This window comes from Phasianus colchicus, chromosome 25, assembly GCF_987193195.1.
Source record: "Phasianus colchicus chromosome 25, bPhaCol1.hap1.1, whole genome shotgun sequence".
In the NCBI taxonomy this organism is placed as follows: Eukaryota; Metazoa; Chordata; class Aves; order Galliformes; family Phasianidae; genus Phasianus; species Phasianus colchicus.
This window is the reverse complement of record NC_143460.1, coordinates 5,977,581-5,995,518: the sequence shown is the minus strand read 5'-3', so window position 1 is coordinate 5,995,518 and position 17,938 is coordinate 5,977,581. Positions and strand designations below refer to the sequence as shown.

Sequence of the window (17,938 nt, the reverse complement as noted above, 5' to 3'; positions counted from 1 at the left end):
CTGTGACTTCAATTCTCAGACAGTTAGAGCTTTCCCTTAGTATGGTGCTAAAAGGTTTTGTGGACTGGGAGAATAAGGCATGAGGGATGAATGTGACTTACCTGAAGGCCCCTGGGGCAATGCCAGGAGCTATTGTGCTGTCCAAACACAAGCAGTGCCAGACCACCCTGTCCTGCACTCAACCCCAGATTCTGTTGATATTTTTTTTTCTTTTTTTAATGAGTTATGTCAAACTGCCAAAGAGCAGGTCTGGCTCAGAGAAACCACAAAAGGTACACAAATAAAGGAGAAATCTAAATGCCCAAGAAGAAAAAAGCAACTCTGGATTAGGAAAGCAGTTTCTTGAGACACTGGAGTTTTATTGGCAACAAGGCTCTGCCTTTCACATGCTCAGCCCCTGCTGCCCCTTCCCACAGGGCACCTCGATGTTCTGCCCCAAGAAACATGGGGGTCATACCTTTCTTCCCCCCCCCCAGCCCTCTGCAGGAGAGGGACAGAAGGAAACCAGCCCAATAAAACATTCACTATTCGTTTCATTTAAGAACCCACGGTGGTTTCTGGCTGTGCTCTCTCTCAGAGGATGCATCCACACTGTAGGGAGCAGTGGGCACAGCCAGCACCGGACTGGGGACCTTTGGTGCCCATGAGCCCACTGGTGGCACTGGCACCGTGGTGCCCTGCAGCACCATACCCTGTATCTCCTCGACCTGCTCTCAGCTCCCATCCCCTTCCAACTCCTGCACTCCTCTTTGCAGGGGAAGCCTCGAGATACACATTTCTGACACACACCTTCCTGACAAACTCAACACTCCAAACGTCAGGGCAGAAATACCCGTGGCTCTGACTTCACCCCACCTCCAGAGGGGTCCAAAGCCCTACGCTGCCATGGAGAGGACAGGGAGAACAAGGGACCCACGTTATAAATATAAAATCATATCTGCTACAAATGGAGGACATATATTGTACATCTTTGACCCATATACACAAGAACACAATATACACAGAACGCCTCAGAAGAGTGGGGGCTCTGCAAGGAGGTTTCAGAAGTCCCCCTGCTGCCCTCACGCTGCGAGGGGCTGCGCCGATGGCACATCAGAGCGTCTCATCACAGCAGTGTGCATCATGCAGACCACATGGGCGGGTTAACCCCCACCCTGCCCACCACACTGTCTCACACCTAGAGAAAGGCAAAGAGGAGGGAGAGGAGAGGGCAGGTGTGAGCAGCTCCCTCGTGAACCCACAAGGCTTGAGGAATGAAGCTGGGCCCTGAGAAACTTCTCGCTCTGCAGCCCAAGGGAAGTTCTCCAGCCAGTCACTGATAAGGCATTTTTGTCTGGGAGCTGGATCAAACTGCAGCTGAAGAGAGAAGGGAGCAGATGGGGCAGCACACACATGTGAGGCAGTGAGCATGTGTGTACACAGGTGCAGCAGTGGGCAAACATGTCACAGCATAGCAAGGCAATCAGCAGCTGGACAAGCCCAAGGCAGGGCTCAGTTATCTGTAAAGCTGTCCCCTGCCCCTTCAAGCCTCTCTCCCTGGCTCAGGCCACCAGCACAGAGTGAAATACTGACAGTGGTTGGAGTGGCACATCCAGGTGTGTGGAGTGGCAGACAGGCACGCAGAAGAGTTAAGTCAACGTGAGCTTTGTACAGCGAAGAGCAGCTCCCAGCTGAAGCATCCGAGGACGTGGATGACAAAATGCCACAGTGATCAGATCGGGCCAGGAGGAGGAGGTGGGCAGAGGAGGGAGTTGAGTCCTGGCACCTATCGGCGGTAATGATTGGGAGCGTCTGCAAACATGTACTTGAGTCTGTAGGCTTCAGCAAGGAGGAGCCCGATTTCTTCATTGCCCCAGTGTATTGTCGGCAGGTTTTGTAACAACATTAGAAGGCCCTGGAAGAGAAGATGCTCACGCTGGGGCAGCTGATGGCAAAATACAGGCCCAGAGGAAGCCCAGGGATGGAATGAACAGAGGCAGCAGCACTCAAGAGCTTTGGCTCATCATGCTGGCAGGTCTGAAAGGCTCAGGAGAGCATTAAGATGTGCTCGTGTCAGCTCTGAACAAGTGAAACACCCTCAGAAGCCCTCAAACCTCTTGCAAGAAAAGGTGCTCCCATCCCATGTTACAACCAGACAGCAAAAGGCAGCCACGGTGGGACTCACTGCGCCCAAAGCTCAAGCCCAGGAAAGAGCTGGTATTTGTCCAACTGTTCAGTTCTCTGCCCTGAGCACAAAGGCTACAGGGTTACTTCTAAGCAAAACTCTTGAGACCGGATGATTTTAGAGCCAGTTTTGAGATGACAGCTGAGCTGTCATTATATATCCATATCCATTGCTGTGTTTCCACCCGAGGTAACTCCCTCCCCTTCTGCCCAGAAAAACACACACCAGGGACTTACTTGGAAGTCTTCCTCATCTAGGATCTCCTTCCGCCACTTGATCAAGAAGGCGGCACAGACATAGAGGTGGAAATGCGAGAACCCCTCTGGCTCTGACTGTAGGCAAGAAAACTCTGGATCAGCTCCTATGGCTCTGCTGGAGCATAGCTCCCCCAAACACACATCCACATGCCACCTTCAGCTGTTTATAAACATTCCAGACTTTGTTCCCCTGATCTCCCCAGCTGCACAGTGCCTTATCTCCATGTGTGAGGGAGGTGGCCCTACAGTGAGCAGCCAAGAAGGGATGGCAGCAAGTCCACATACCTGGTAGGTGTCCCAAAGGCGGATTGTGCAGCGAAGAGGCAGCTCCCTCATAAGCAGATTGTTCATCCAACGAAAGGCAAACTGCAGATATTCAACTTCATACTTCCTAAAGTGATTATGTACCTGCTCTGAAACAGCACAATTCACTTACACACCTGGGGATCACAGCACCCAAGCTCCTGCATAAGGCACTGTCCAAATCATGCTGGCTTACATGTACTTCAAGGCTGAGGTCTCACGAATACCTCCACCACTCACCTCATCCTACCTCGCCAGTGAAATCCCACCCCCAGCAGCTTTTTGGCCAACCATGCTCTGTCCCTACGCACTGCAGGCAAGCATCTACCCCTTGTACCCTTGTTACTTGCAAAGAAAGCCTCTCTCTCTTGTGACAGAAGTCCTCCCCTACTCAAATTCCCTTGTCACCTACCATCAATCCGGCTCACAAGCTCCTCCAGAGCTTTGACTTTCTTCTGAATCCCTGGCTGTGCAAAGGTGTAGTTATCCTGCAGAGAAAGGCCATCAGTCAGAAGTAGCAGCTGCAACAATTGGAAGTGACCAAAACCAGATCTCCAGCTCTGCATCAGCCAAGGAGGTATGGCTCCTGATTGCCAGGCTCAGCTGTCTGCTGTGAAGTTCTCAGTAGTTGGGAAGTTGGGACAGTGCTGGCTGCACAGCTGCAGCTCTTTTTTTTCCCCGTAGGATTTTGCCCCTAGATCATGCCCAAAGCAGCAGAAATGTCCATTAATGCTGGGATATACTGTCAGAGAACAAACATAGGCACAACTCTAATTTTAAATGCTAGGAGTGCTGCATGTCTAGATAGTTACTCGCTAATACCAGGGGATACAGTGAGAAGGCAATGGTGCTACTGCAACAGGCAAGGGGAGACATCTCTGCAGCTCCAGTTGCTCACCTGTATCCCATCCAGCAGCTTGCTCATGCACCAGAAACTATCAGCTTCGATGCTCCGTAAAACATCCTGTGACAAGTTTGTCACATCAAAGTTCTCCACATCCTCTTCTGCAAAACAGAGAGGGAGGAGAATAAGGGGGATGGAGGACACCAGGTGGTTCACAGGAACGCCAAGAGGCATTAAGGCTCCTTGTATGCAGCTGCCAGCACAGCTGAAATGAGCAGCTTTCCCAGTACAGACTAGGACACCTCTGCATCGACCTGCTTCTCCAGGCCAGGTGAGCACCAGCACACAAAATAGTCAGCAACCATGATCTGAACCCAGCCCAGCTCCTCAGGGGACCAGGAGAGGGTCTCTGCTGCTGTTGTCACCCCTGAGGGGCCAGAGCAGTGCATGCACGAAGGCTCTGATATGGGTGACCTCTGCTGCTGGGCACATCCCTCTGTGGGTGAGGGCAGCTCTGCCAACACCAGGGGAATAACCAGGAGAGGCAAATCCAACACTGCTGACAGAAACCAAGGAAGCAATGGCTGCCCTGGGCCCAGAGCTGAACAAGAAGGCTGAGCTACCAACCCCGGTAAAGAGAATTTATCTGCCCAGGACTGAAGCACAACAGAGATAAACAGTCATGCTCACCTTCCCCAAGCACCTGACCATCTCAGGGCTCAGCTTTCAGCCCTCCACAGCATGCTGGATGAGAATGGGTGAGGCAGCAGGACACGAAACTCAAAAGGCAGCTGCCAACTCCAAGGAAGAACAGGCCCTCAGGAAGAACTTGCCAAAACCTCAAAAGCCTTCACACAAGAGCAGGACTCTGGCACAGCTGCAAGGACCCTAAAGTGCTCAAACATCTCCTTGAACAGTGGAAGTTTCCAAGTTAATTCCAGCAGAGCCTGACAGCAGTACCATTTATCAGAGGGACTGCTCAGCTCTGCAGAACACCTCCTCCTACTGGGCTGAAAGGAGAGCTCCATCAAACAGAAGCAGCCCTGTGCATGGAAAAGCCTTGTTGTGAGAGCACAGATTTGTGGAAGCTTCTTTTTGAAACTCAGTGCACTGGGGTCCAAGCACAAGGGCTATCAACAGCTCTGTCCCCAAAGGGTGTTCAACTAAGTGCAAATTGGTTCACAATCTCCCAGGAGAGGCCATCACATCACCCTCAAGGGGCTCCTTGTTAACCCTGACTGCATTTGGAGCAGAGCTGCCCTCTCCTCCAGGCCACCTTAACCTGGATACTGCACAGGGCACTGCGTGTGGGCAGACAGCGGAAGGCAGGGGTTAAGAAACAGCTCTGGGTCTTCAGCCTTCCTGGCTCAGCTGACACAGCAGCTCCATTCCTGTTTTCTTCTCCACGCAGCTCACAGGAGGAGAGTACCAGCTGCACTGCTGGCAGAGGCCTCTGTGGGAGCTGTCACCACTAAATTGAATTAACAGATGCCAGGGCTGAACTGGCCCATCTCCAAGACCAGAGGCTCAGAAATCTGAACAGACCTCTTTGATCTTGTTTGGAAAGGAGCTGAGAAGCAGAGGCTGGGGTCATGGCTGGAGCCAGGCCACTCTGGTGGCTCAGACATGGTCACAGGTCAGCAGCACCACAAAAACCAATGCCAATAGATCCTGGCTGCAGGGGGATGGGATGGGATAGAGGAATGAGTCCAGTGCTGCTCCCACCTCTGCCCCTTGTCTGCAGCACACAGGGCTTTAGGAAGGACATGGGCTTAAGGCTGTGGCAATCTCACAATCTCATGCAGGAGAAAGAATAACAAAGCTGTTTTCCAGCTGTAGGTCATCATCCAAAATTACCAGTTACTCTTCTGCTGGCTCCTCAACAGCCATCCTCAAGTTCCCAGGTAACTATAAAGGCAGGCAAAAAATCTGTTTAATAGATATCCACCTCCTTTCCTCGATCACTTCCCCCTACCAGGAATATGGGCAAGGTTAAGGAGCAGGGCAAGGCCAAGTGTGTACAGCTGGTACTGGTGGCTCAGCCACACAGCTGTCACTTCATGCAGAAAAGCTCCCTGCAGGACTCCAGGCACGATGAGTTCAGTACAAATGTGACAAAGAAAGAGAGGTAGTAATAAGCCTAGGTAACATGGAAGAGCCTGCCACTTGCACTCACAGGGACAAAGGGAAAAGAGCAGCAACTCTGCCAGCAAAGAAAGAGTGCTAGGAGATCCTGGGCATACTGCAAGAAGCTTTGGGGGAAAAAAAAACTAAACATAAAAATAGTCTCCAGAGGGCATGGCTCAGCTCAAACATCTGTTCAGTGGCATCGTTAAGAGGCACTGTAAAAAGGAGCAAGATACTCAACATATGGCTCTGAAAGAGAGCTGGTGGCAGTGACAGCCACTCAAGGCAGGCTGGGAGCAGCCAGGACACTGCCACTAGTGCCACAGTTGCCCAAGGCTTGGGAAGGGGAGAGGGAGGTGGGGAGGGCAGACCTCCTGTGAGTGACACTTCAGTGGGGTTTAGCTAGCCTCTGAGACATGAGTACATCGTGCTTCTGACCTGAAGGTTGGCTTTGAGTCCCAAACTCTGGAGACAGAAGGGGACGTGTGGTATTGCTTGGGTAAGTACAACTCTCAGTGACAGACAGAAGGCCACATTCAAAGGATAAAAGAGGCCTGAAAGATGGGAAGAAGGACGGCCCCAATCAAACAGATCCTAGCCATGAACAGAGAGTAGAACCCAATATCCAACATGGATATGACTGCAAGAAGTCATACGAAGTACCTAAAGCAGCTCCAACATCACACCAGCTTTTTCTGGCTCAGTTGACTCAGTCTTTACTTCCCAGAACAGGGAATTCGCTCCAGGTAGCAGTAGAGCCCCCCCCACTGCTTTCTCCTTCAGACTGTAAGGAGCAACAGTACGGCTTGGAGATTAGCCCTGACCACTTGGCTATCGCAGTGCAAACTGAGGTGGCTTAGTTCTTCACAATGTCCTCAAAAGACAAAGACCATTACTAGTTTACAAAGCTTTAGGTAGATAGTGGAAGGCTTTCAGTTACTTCAATAAGCTGTGGATCAGATCCTAAATCATTTGTCAAAAGAGGATTTCTCTGTCATTGTCTTAGAAAGTCCTTTTCCTTTCCCTTTACAGTGAAAAAATAATCCTTATGCTTAAACATTCTTATGGCATCCCAGTGTTCAGGTCAACCCCAAAACTCAGCAAGAGCTGGAGAAAGAATGAAAACCCCATGGGTGAAAATGACTTGCTCTCCAGCTAAAAGCAATTGGCTGACAAGAAAGCCAAAAGCAGCCAGGAGAAGTCAATTTAGTTTCTGAATCTCTCAGCTTGACAGAACACCCGCAATAGCAGCACAGGACAGGAATCATTATTTAAACTGTTTATTTTACATTCTCAACAGGGTCTCTTTATACTTCAGTCTGTCCTCCTAGAGCAAGAATGAGCTCCAAATTCAGGCTTTGAGAGCAAGATCCTCCCCACCACCCCAAGTTCAGGGCATCAAGACTTTGCCTAAACTCCCTCAGCACCCAGATTGAAGGAGGGTGGGGCCTTCTAAGCACATTCAAACACAAATCTACCATTACTGCTTCAACTTCTGCAGAGCTCAGCAAGGTTATGAAACTGAAGTCAATTCAGCCAGGCAGCAAAGATGCACTAAGAGATGCACAAGATGTATCTCTAGCATGGCACAGGAGCTGAAAGAAAACATATCCCCTACAGCAAGGCGATGCCAGCACTTCACACCATTGCAGTTAAGAGGCAGTGAACATCACTTACCAACATATTCAGAGAGGAACACAACAAAGAATGGAGTGACCAGGTCATTGATTCCCTGTACATAGCCACTGGCTGGGTGTCGAATGGCCCATATAAACAGGATTCTTTCAAAGATCTAGGGAAGAATTGAAGGAAAGCAGGTACCTGCATTAGCCGTGCACAAAGGAGAGGAAGAAAAGCATAACTGCTAAGCTCAGGGAGCAAAGATCATGCACTGACAGGCTCTTCTGCAGCAAAATGGTTAAGATAAGAAGATACCCAAGTCCTAAGAGACTTCTGCATGATCCACAGATCCCCACAAAGGCCAGCCCACTCTTCCCAGAACAAGACGACCCAGACTCCTCATCAAAACTGCTGCTTGAAGAAGAGCAGACACCAACTTTCCAAGAGCTGCACATCTTGCTGAACATCATGCGGACAGCTAAGGCTGTTACCTGTGCTCTTTATCCATCAACTGTCAGCACAGCACTCCCAGCAGAACACCACAGATTACAGTACCCAACAGAGCAGCCTCCATAAGCTACATATATTACTCCCAGCCAGCCCCAGGATATCATACTCTGACATACCACACACACACACACACACACACACACACAGAGACTGCTTCCAAAGACAACAGATGCTCACACCTCCTGGTCACCTCTCCAACAGCCCTACGTGATTTTCTCACACACTGCTTTGCACAGAGGCGTATCTGTAGTGAAACACAACTGATGTCCTGCTCTGTTTCAAATTCATTGAATTTGTTTCAGAACAAAAGCTTCAGGACTATTACCAATTCTTGCCAGAAAAAAATGCTGACCTCATAGCCCCCGGTCTCTAAGACCGATGCGTTTCAGAAAGTTGAGGACTAGACCCGGCAGCGTGAGCATGTATTTGGTGGTCATCTGGACAATGTTTCGGGAGCTGTCATCCAGGATATTTGGTCTGCAGAGTTAACTCAGTCTAATGACATTGTTGGTCTAACTCTGTCCCCTTACCTCCTGGACAAGTGGCTGCTGAAAGAGGGGGATGAGTGGGTTGGTCCTTGGAATGTCGATGTGAATCTGCAAGAGAGCATGGGTCAGATACATCAGCCATGCTTTTAAGGGGCACAATAACTCAACATGACAGAAGAGAATCCACCCTGCAGTGCCCCTCAGGCGAGAGCTGCACTTGCTGATGAGTACTGCGAGTGCTACAAATTACAGCCACGCAGGGAAAGTCACCTACAGTTCTGTTTTCAGCATCCTTTGCTCAGAGCTGGGCTGGTGACAAGAGACGGGCTGGGAAATCCAGTTATTTGGTCAGTTTGGGGAAGGCTTAATCCAGTGACTAACTTGTAACTAACTTCTACCTGTAACTAACAGGTAGAAGTCCTGGTATGACCCCAACTCAAAAACATGCAGTGGCAAGGGGCAGGAAAGCCAGACAGACAGCAGGTACCTGTCGGTAAGTGTCCTGATGGTGCTCTTCATTCCGGGAATCGTAATACTGCTGGATGAAGCCAAAGTACTCCTCCCGCTTGCGCTGTAAGGTTAGCTTCCGACGCTCCATGTTCGCAGGGAGATAACCCTGCAGGAGGAAACGCCCGGTCAGGGCAGCCCCTATTCCCTCACCACAAACCAATACCTAAAATCCTGCCTGGCAGCAGATATGGGGAATCTGGAGCAGGGGAAGAGTATCTGTGGTCTTTGGCTTTCCCACACTGATGCCTTTTCTAATCTGGTACAATCCAACTTTACAGGATTCAGTTTCTTGAAACAACAAGCCACATTCACAGCACCTGCCTGGGGTCTGTGCTCAGGAGATGTAGCAATTACAACCCCTGATCAGAAAAATCCTACAGCTCATTGGTAGACTGGCCACAGATACATGAGCAAATCCGGATACAGATTTGCTCCCACGAAGGTGTACGAGTGAGTGCCCCAGATTCCCCCCAGCCTTCTGCATCCCAGCTCCAAGTACTCACTGAGAGGAGACGCCACGTCACAGGTCGGACCTCTCTGGGCACGCCAGGCCAGCTGCATTTCCTCAGCTCATCTGCAAACGGACAGTGGTGGCAATGGATTAGATCCTAGGCACGTCCAGGCACCACTATACCTAAAAGGAGAGGAAAGGCCAGTCTGCTCCTGCAGGCTCTGGAGACACTGAGCCTCCAGGAAGGCTCCACATTAGCAGTGACTGGGGACATGGGTCTGTGGCTGGAGAGTGGGGACACTTGGCTCAGCAATGGGACAGGAGCACTGGCTGCCAGGGAGCTGACCACTGGTCCCATCTCAGTGGGGCTCAGTTCTCATGCGAAGCCCAACAGCTCCCTGTGACCACAACCATCACTTGTGACCAGAAACAGACTGGAAACAGACAGCTGCTGGAAGAGGTCATCATCTGCCAACATGCAAGTCATTTTTTTTCAGCCTGGAGTGGATGGTGAACTATGTTTCACAAAGACAGCAGGCTTCCCTCTGCCTCCCCACCCACAGGCACCCATTATGCCACTCACCCAGGTCTGTGTTATGGCTGGAAAGGAGCTGCCGAAATTTCTCCAGGCGGGTTTTCTCCCTCACTGTCATGGGGGGAGCACCCGAAGCATTCTGGTCGGAGATTCGGGCAACAAGTGGAATGACAGGCCGAAGGGGGAGGGACTGCTGCTTCTGGAGGGGGGTCCGCACACAGGTCTCCTCTGCACAGAGCAGACACTGCAGTGAGGATGGGAAGGGGACAGCAGCTCTTCAACCCCACTGTGCTCCACTGACTGCCGCCACAGGCTTGGCACAACAGGTGTCATCTCTCTTGCCCAACCCCAGCATACAGAGCACTGCTGGCCCACTCGGATCAGCCAGTCCACAGAGATCTGCTGCTGCTTTTCCATCACTTCCCCCAATTTCTTTTCCTTTCCTTCCTTCTGAATCAAGACATCTGCCTGCCAGCAGGTCAGACTTCCCCTATGAGATATGGGAGGACATGGGAAAGACAGAAGATGAGGCAGAAGGAAGCTGAGGCAACCTCAGAAAAACCAGCTTGCAGATATGCCCCAACGAGCTTCAACCCAAAGAGTGAACAAGCTAACTGCAAAGTCCTCTACAGGGTCTCGTCCTGACCTTGATTAAGAGCAGCACATGCTAACCAAGAATTTAACAGACTTTCAAAACTCCTCAGAGCCTAGAAAACAGGATCCTTGAAAACAGACATGTCTGTACCCACAATATTGAGCTCCTAAAGACAGCTCTTACCAGACATCCTGGAGAGCTGGGCCTCGCTGCTGGACTTGTTGACCTTGCAGTTGGTGGGCATGTCACTGAGAGCAGGCTGGGTCCTCTCAGGTTTCACCCGCATCTTGCTGTGGTTCTCCAGGACCTGTGCAGCTGTGGCCTTGGCCACTTTAGAGTTCAAAGTTTGCAAAGAGGAAGAAGAGGAAGTGAAGTCTTCATCTTCATCATCACCAATGTCCCAGGCATCACTGGTGTTGCGGGCAAACTCATGAAAGCTGGAGGCCTTCTTACTTTTCATAGGCAGCGCGTTGGCTTTGGAGCGGTCCTTGATGAAGCTGAAAGCCAGAGAGAAACAATGCCAGAGTAGCACTGTTAGATAATCCACGTTCTTTCCTTCACTGAGTTCTAGCTCCACACAGGCAGTCCCTGGCTTCCCCCAATTTCCTAGTTCCACCTCCCAAACCCCAGGGCACACATTAAGCTCCTTGAGGCTGCCCAAGCTGGTATGATCTCAGGGCAAGGAAAGCCACAGTGCCAGCTAACAAGCTGGAGAGGTGCCAGCCTCCTCTGCTCAAAAGGGCAACAAGAGAGACATACAGTTTCTCCAGCTCTGCTTCCTCCCAGCCCACAGAAAACAGACAGATGTATGCAAAAAGAAGTCTTGTGACCTGGGGAGAGGCATGCCAGAATCAGTCTATGCTCCTGGAAGTTCCTGGCACAGCTGTAGTCGCTCCCAGCAGACAGACCAGGCTGTTTCTTTTCTCAGGTGCAGGAGGAGCCTTTCCATTTACCTTTAAGCTGCAGGAGTCAAAGTCCACCAGCTGAAGCGTCACAGACAGGAATGTTCACTGCTGCACAGCACGAGATAGGGATAAGGAGGCCGTGCAGATCAGTGCTGCCTCATCCTGCTGAGAAGGGTGCTGTGGTTGTGCTGCTGACCCTGCCTGCTGCCAGGCTGCTTTACCTTGCTATTCCCTCAGCTCTTCCCTGTCCAATGGGTGCAGACATGACTGCTAAAGAATGCATCTTCTCCCTTCGTGTGCCCTGTGCAGATCTCTGGCTACAAAGGCAGCAGCAGATAAGCTTTCCTGTGAGCTTTCACAGAGGCCAGGACAGCACCATATTCTGCAGTCCTTCTTGTACATGCCTGAATCACAGCTGCACCACAGAGCTCAGACGGCACAGAGCAGAGGGGATGCACAGAGGGGCTGCCCTGGTACCAGGACAGCAACCCCAGAAGCCATCTGAGTTTGCTCAGGAAATGTGAATGAAGCTTCTACATCATTTCTACATTCCCAGCAAAATTAACCAGTCCAGTCAGGAGGAGATGGAATATCACAGTGCTAGGGATGCTGGAGACATCTACCAAGACTGAGCAGACAGACAGACAGAAAGAAAAGAAAAGCACACAGGCCATGCCTCCAGGACACAAACTGCACTTACTTTTTGGTGAGGCGGGAATCCAGTGGAGGATGCTGTGCTCCATAGACAGGCTGAATGCTGCAGGGAGGGAAAAAGAAAGAGACAGTGCAAAATATCTCAGGGCACCCACAGATGGTCTGCTCAGCCTGGACTGCGGTAACACTTCTTGCACGTTGTTGGGAGCCAAATGCAGACTAAAATCATCTTCAGTAAGCTTCTGCCTTCAAAACCTTAGATCCAAAGAGCCACAATTAGCTGAAGATTTGTTCTCTGCAGCAGCAAAGAGCAGCTTTGTTTAAACTCCTAGGTTCTTTCCAGCCTGAACTGGTATTTGCTTCCTCGAGCAGAGATCTGCCCTCTGCTCATTTCAGCCAACTGCCACAAGCATTGACATTCACACTCTTTTTCATCCAGAAGTTGTCTGGGTTAGAGGATCCACACCTCTGAGCCCTCCACAATAGGGAAGGAGTCTATCCAGCAACACTGGGGCTCCTCAGCACTGAGTGTTTGACCCCCATACTGGCACTCAGGCTTGCAGCCAACGTTACAGCAAAGCAGCCTCCAGTACGGGGTTTGATGCAGGTCCAAATCCCAGCTTAACTAACCACTTCCTATGTGGTCTGGAACAAGTCATGGCCCAGCCCCTGCAGAGCTGGACTATTCTCCAGGGCACAGAGAGCCTGAGGGCTGTTGGCACTGCATGGGGAGCACTGCCTCAAAAAGGAGCTAATAGACACCACTCACCGCTAGTTTTACAGGCTATGGAAGTGAGACAGAGATCTTCAGTTATTACCTCAATTTGGAAAACTGTTCACAGCCATGCCACCCCAAAAGTCACACTTGGATCTCTAGACACAACCATACCTCTGTAGCCCCTGTACACAGCACAGCCCCACATCCCATGGCAGTCACAAGGGCAGATTCAGAGCTGGCACAAAGGACAGGCTTCCCTCAGGTCACTAGAGCTCGCCAGGGGCCTCAGACAGTGCCTGGCTGTGGCGGGGGGGGGATCACAGCCTAGTGCAGTTGGAGAGCCAGCAAGGGACAAGTGGGTGCCAGGGAAGTGACAGCAATCGGTCCATCTGAAAGGGAGAGGCATGGAGACCTAGGGCAGAGGCTGGGAACAGCCACAACACAGAGAGAGGCCAAAGAGGGATGGGCTCCAGCTGCAAAGGGTGGCTGTTGGAAGTGCTGAAAGGTTCGCTGTGCTGCCACACCTCCAGTCAGGGCGAGGAAAGAGTCCATCGAGTAATTAGCATTGAGGAGTCGGGACAGCTATTAAACAGAGGCAAACTCAAAGGTGGGCAGCGCAAAAAGATTATTGGGGTTAAAAAAAGTCATGTTTCCAAATGACTCATGGCAGCTCCCCACAGGACAGAAGCCTGCAGAGTCTTTCCAAAGCTCAGCACCAAGCTCACAACACCTCCTAATAACAGTCACAACACTGCTCTTCCCTGCGAGGGGACTGGCATCGCCCAGGAACATCCACATGCTACTAATGGGTACATGATCTGATTCCCACATGAAGGGACGAAAACCACACATGGGTCTGTGTGATGCCCATCAGCAAAATGAACAGTCAGAATAGGGGATGTGGGAGCCAGCAGCGCATGAAGAAATCCCTTCCTGATGCTCTGAAGCAATCAGATGATGCTGTCACTGCTAACGGCCGACACAACAGCAGTGTTCCATCTCCCAGGCAGATCTTCTGTGAAGAGCCCAGGCTCCCACAGATGAAGCGTCCTGGGATGATCCATTGCACAGCACATCAGCTGGAGCTCCAACACAGGCAACTGAAGGTGACAGGTAGAGCTGAGTACCACCATCCCACATACGTTTGTATATAAAAATATACATGTATATATGAAGCAAGCTGGAAAGGAAGCAGAGCAAATACTCTGAGACATGCAACAGGTGAGCTGAGACATGCACACACCTTCACAGCTGCCAGATGGCAACTCTGCACCACAAAGCCTGAGCAGACTCAGTGCCTGATCCTGCTCCTCCAGCTCAGCCCATCACTGACTCTCAGCACATCCTAAAATGCCTCACAAAGCTGCATCAGCAGAACCCACTGCTACAGCTCAGAAAACAGAGGCAGGGCAGCAAGTGGCAATCAGTAAATACTTCATTTATTCACTTGCCTGGCTCTCCCTAGTGCATCAGTTAGATGAACTGGCTGTCTCCAAGCTTAACTCTGACTTTTGCACAAATGGGATGCTCAGGGCAAGTGCCATGTGCTAGCAAATACCACTGAGTCAGGAGTTGAGATCTGTGCTGATGCTGTGCTCCCAGATTGACAGTACAAGTCCCCCATCCTACTTTAGAGCTCGACGGGACAAGATATTTCCCATCACCTCCCTACCCAGTGCCTGATGCAATCTGTGCCTGAGCTCTGCTGTGTTACACCTCTTATGGGTTCAGGTCATGGGCACTGCAGCAGAGAGCACAACTTCAGCATGTTAGGGCAACTGCAGAGACCGAAAATGTTTTATTCCCAGTAGACTCCGCTTCTCCCTTTTTTAAAAGAACACTTAAACAACGCACCCGCTGATGCCTTATTACTCAGCTCTCTATAGGGCAGGAAATACACAGGACGGCATGCCAGACCAACCTGCCAGCACACCCCAAAAGAATTACAAGGTTGAGAACTCCCAGCGCAAAAGATGCAAGGCAGCACCAGAGACATGAAACACCATTATTAATTAGTAAGAATCTCTGGAAAGGACTGGCACACAGAGTATACAGAACTGCTAATGAGCCTCCTCCACATGACAGGACAGGGTATTTGCCAACTCGTCTGTTAGGAGGGGAGAGCTCTGACAATGCCTTGATGTCAGAGCACATTGTCTGTGCAGGACTGGCTGCCTCCCAGACCGGTTCACCTGGTTTGAGCTTTCCAAGCTGGCTCTAAAGTCATCAGCTGTGCAAGAGAGATGCTGGCAGCAGAGTCCAGCACAACATCCGGGGATGGGACCACAGGGACCTGGAGCAACCTGGGGAGAGCACAGCACCATCCTCCCATAGGAAAGAGAGGAGGGATGCACAGTGCTCAGTGCTTTCCCTTTAGTTGCCACAAACTTAGGCTGCCTCAGAAGTCCAAGGGATATCACACAATCATTACGGTTGGAAAAGACCTCCGAGATCACCAAGAGCAACCATCAGCACCACGTCCACTGAACGACAAAGGACGAGCCTATGGGGAATCTGCAGAGCGCGTCGGTTCCTCCACCTGCTTTGAAAAGGCCCCAGAGGCACAGCGGAGCCCCACAGCTGCACTGCAGACTGAGCTGGGGGAGAATTTTTCACCCCAAATCTAATCGCCCCCGCAGCCAGCTAAGAGCACCAGGAGGGGAAGGGCAAACTCCAGACGGGGTTACTGAGCGTAAACGAGGTGGAAGGGAACACCAGAACGCGGGCGTCCCCAAGGGGTGCTGTGTCCCGCTCTGCTCACGGCCGCTCAGGAACCTTCCTCCCCCCGCACTTCCTACCCGAGGCCGCGCGGCCCCGGGCGCCGCTCCTTCCCCTCTACGGCGCCACGAAGGCCGCAGCAGGAGTGGAGCAGCCACAGCCCGGGGCCCCCAGCGCGACCTCAGCCGGGAGAGCGGCACCGCCAAAGGCTCCACACGGGGCGAACCGCCGAAGACTCGGACCCGGTCCTCCACTGCAGCCCACAGGGCTCCGGCCACGCGTGCGGCGCACATGCGGCCCCCACAGCCGGGGCGGCCCCGCGGAGCCCCGCGCCCCCTCACGAGCCCCCGACCCCGGGGTCGCTACCCGCCCGGACCAGGCCCAGCTCACCTGCCCGGCAGTTTGGCGCTCCGCTTCCAGAACTGCCGCCCGCTCTCAGCCGCCATAGCGGAGCTGTGCAGGGCCGGGCCCGGCGGCCAGCCAAGCAGCGGGCCCACCGGGCCGGCCGGCCCCGCGGCGCAGCGGCGGAGCGCGGAGAAGGCGGCGCGCCCCCCCCCACACCCAGGCCGCCTCACCACTGCCCGCCCGCGGCCCCTGGCGGCGCCATCTTGGATGAGGGCGGGGAGAGCGTCGCCATTGGCCGCTATGCTCCAGGCCCGGCGGCTCAGCCAATAGGAAGTGGGAGGACGTGTGACGTCACGGCAGAGGACGGCTGGGGTGGGGCTGTGGGGGCAGGGAGAGACCATTCCGCCCCGTGGGGGGGGGGGGAGCGGGAGCGCTCCATTAGCGGCGGGGGGGAGGACGGGAAAACCCACCCACGTCGCGGAGGGGAGGGCGGGGAGCGCTCAGCACCGCCCTGAGCGGGAAGGGCCGATCTCAGAGCGCGGGAGGGAATCCGCCGGGCGGGCACCTGAGCTGTGAGGGCGAAACCACCGGGAGGGGGCGGGGGGCGGCTGGTTGGCCGCGTCCTCTGCGCGGCTGCCCTGACGGCCGGGCAGTCCCGGGATTTCGGGCCTTTCCAGCCCCTGGCGGCCCCGCGTTGTCCCCGAGGTCCGTCCTGCCGCCATTCGAACGGCCGCCGGGTGGCCGCAGCGCCGCCTCCTCGAACCCCTCGTAGGGCCCTGGAGCGATGGGTGCTCCGAGAGGGGGAGGAAAACGCGAATTTCTGCACAAAAGCGCGCGTTTCTGTGTAAAAAAGCGCGAACCAAAGCGGGCCTGTTTTGTGCAAAATCAGCTTCTGGGAGGACAGCAGAGGGCGGCAGCCCCGCAGCCCCGCGCTCTGGAAGCCGGCTCTGCTCCGCTCTGCTCCGCTCCGCTCCGCTCGCCGTGCGGGGACGTTTCGGGTCCGGCAGCTTTCAGTTCTGAGCGAGATCGAAAGCTGAGAGGAGAATCGGTTCCTTTTCCCGTCCCGAGGCCTGAAGCGGGGAAAGGAAACTTCGGGCTGCTAAAAAAGCAAGAGCGCGTCGAGGCTCCCGGCCGCAGATCGCTGCCCTCCGCCCGCGGCCGCGGGAGCCCCGCCGTGCGCCTGGCGCGGAGCTCGTGGTTGGAGCTCGAGGAGATGTTCTCGAGGCTGGGTGTGAGCGAAAGGCTCTGCCTCAGCGGGCACAGCGCTCAGCACGGGGCCTGGAGTCGGGTGGAGCTGTGTGAGGTTGGACTCGGGACCCGTGAAGGATCTGACGTGGGATTTTCTGCCGTCCCGACCTGCTTTGAGACGCGCAGGGCAGGGGTTGTGTCCGCGAGGACGCGCGAGCTGGTGTGGGAAGTTTGAAAGCTCAGCGTTCGGACAGCGGGACGTGGAAAGTGTCCCCTGGTGTCAGTGAGAGGCTGAGCGCGGCCGTTGCGTCCGAGGGACTCGGACGGTTCTGAAGGCCCCTCCAGGTGCTGTTGTCCCCTCCGCCTATGCAGTTTGCTTTGGGTTTGCTTTGCTGTCCCTCCCCGGTCCTCAGAAATCTCCCTCCTGCTTTTCGATGGCAGTTCACAGGTCGTCTTCGCGTGATTCACTCATTCACTGGCTTTGTCAAAGACTTTGGAAACACCCTGGAGGAGAAAGCAGGGGAGAGGGCAGTTCCATTCTGCCCCAAAAGGAGGGATGGGGGATGAAAGGATGCCAAGGCCAAAATCCAAGCATCTGTAGCTGCCTTTTGGTGGCAACAGCAGCCAACCTGAGCCAAACCCATCCAGATCTGCCTGCTTAGGGAGGATTACGTACATTCAAGCAGGCGTGTGCCTTCCTGTACCCGTGCACGTGTGCAGAAGCAACGGGCTGTGAGCAGTGCTCTGGGGCAGGTTGCAAGCATGGGGCAGTTTCCATTGGGGTCAGCACTGCTGTGTGCAGGCCCTGCCTGCACTCTTGTGGGGGGAAAGTCTGAAGAATTGCAGCGTGGGTTGACCTGAAATGACATTTTGCTGCTTCTGTTTTTCTCACAGCCTTCTCACTGGGGTGAGATCTCTGTTCCTGCAACCCGCTCTCCCTTCAAACGCTGGTGTGTGCCTGTGTGTCATTTCAGGTTAACTGAACTGGCTGCTTGGGTTTGAAACA

The 17,938-nt window shown here is 53.3% G+C and overlaps 1 protein-coding gene across 1 annotated transcript; it reads right to left on the bottom strand.

Annotated features, from left to right (window-relative positions):
• Positions 1-338: 338 nt before the first annotated feature.
• TBC1D22B (TBC1 domain family member 22B) lies at positions 339-15,950 on the bottom strand. The gene is made up of 13 exons (XM_031608645.2): positions 15,790-15,950; positions 12,010-12,066; positions 10,588-10,901; positions 9,858-10,037; positions 9,327-9,397; positions 8,801-8,929; positions 8,356-8,421; positions 7,373-7,487; positions 3,623-3,729; positions 3,137-3,212; positions 2,707-2,834; positions 2,401-2,496; positions 339-1,894 (listed from the first exon to the last, which is right to left on the bottom strand). Exons 1-13 carry the CDS (start codon positions 15,843-15,845, stop codon positions 1,766-1,768), a joined length of 1,524 nt encoding a protein of 507 aa, XP_031464505.1. The 5' UTR covers positions 15,846-15,950; the 3' UTR covers positions 339-1,765.
• Positions 15,951-17,938: the final 1,988 nt, after the last annotated feature.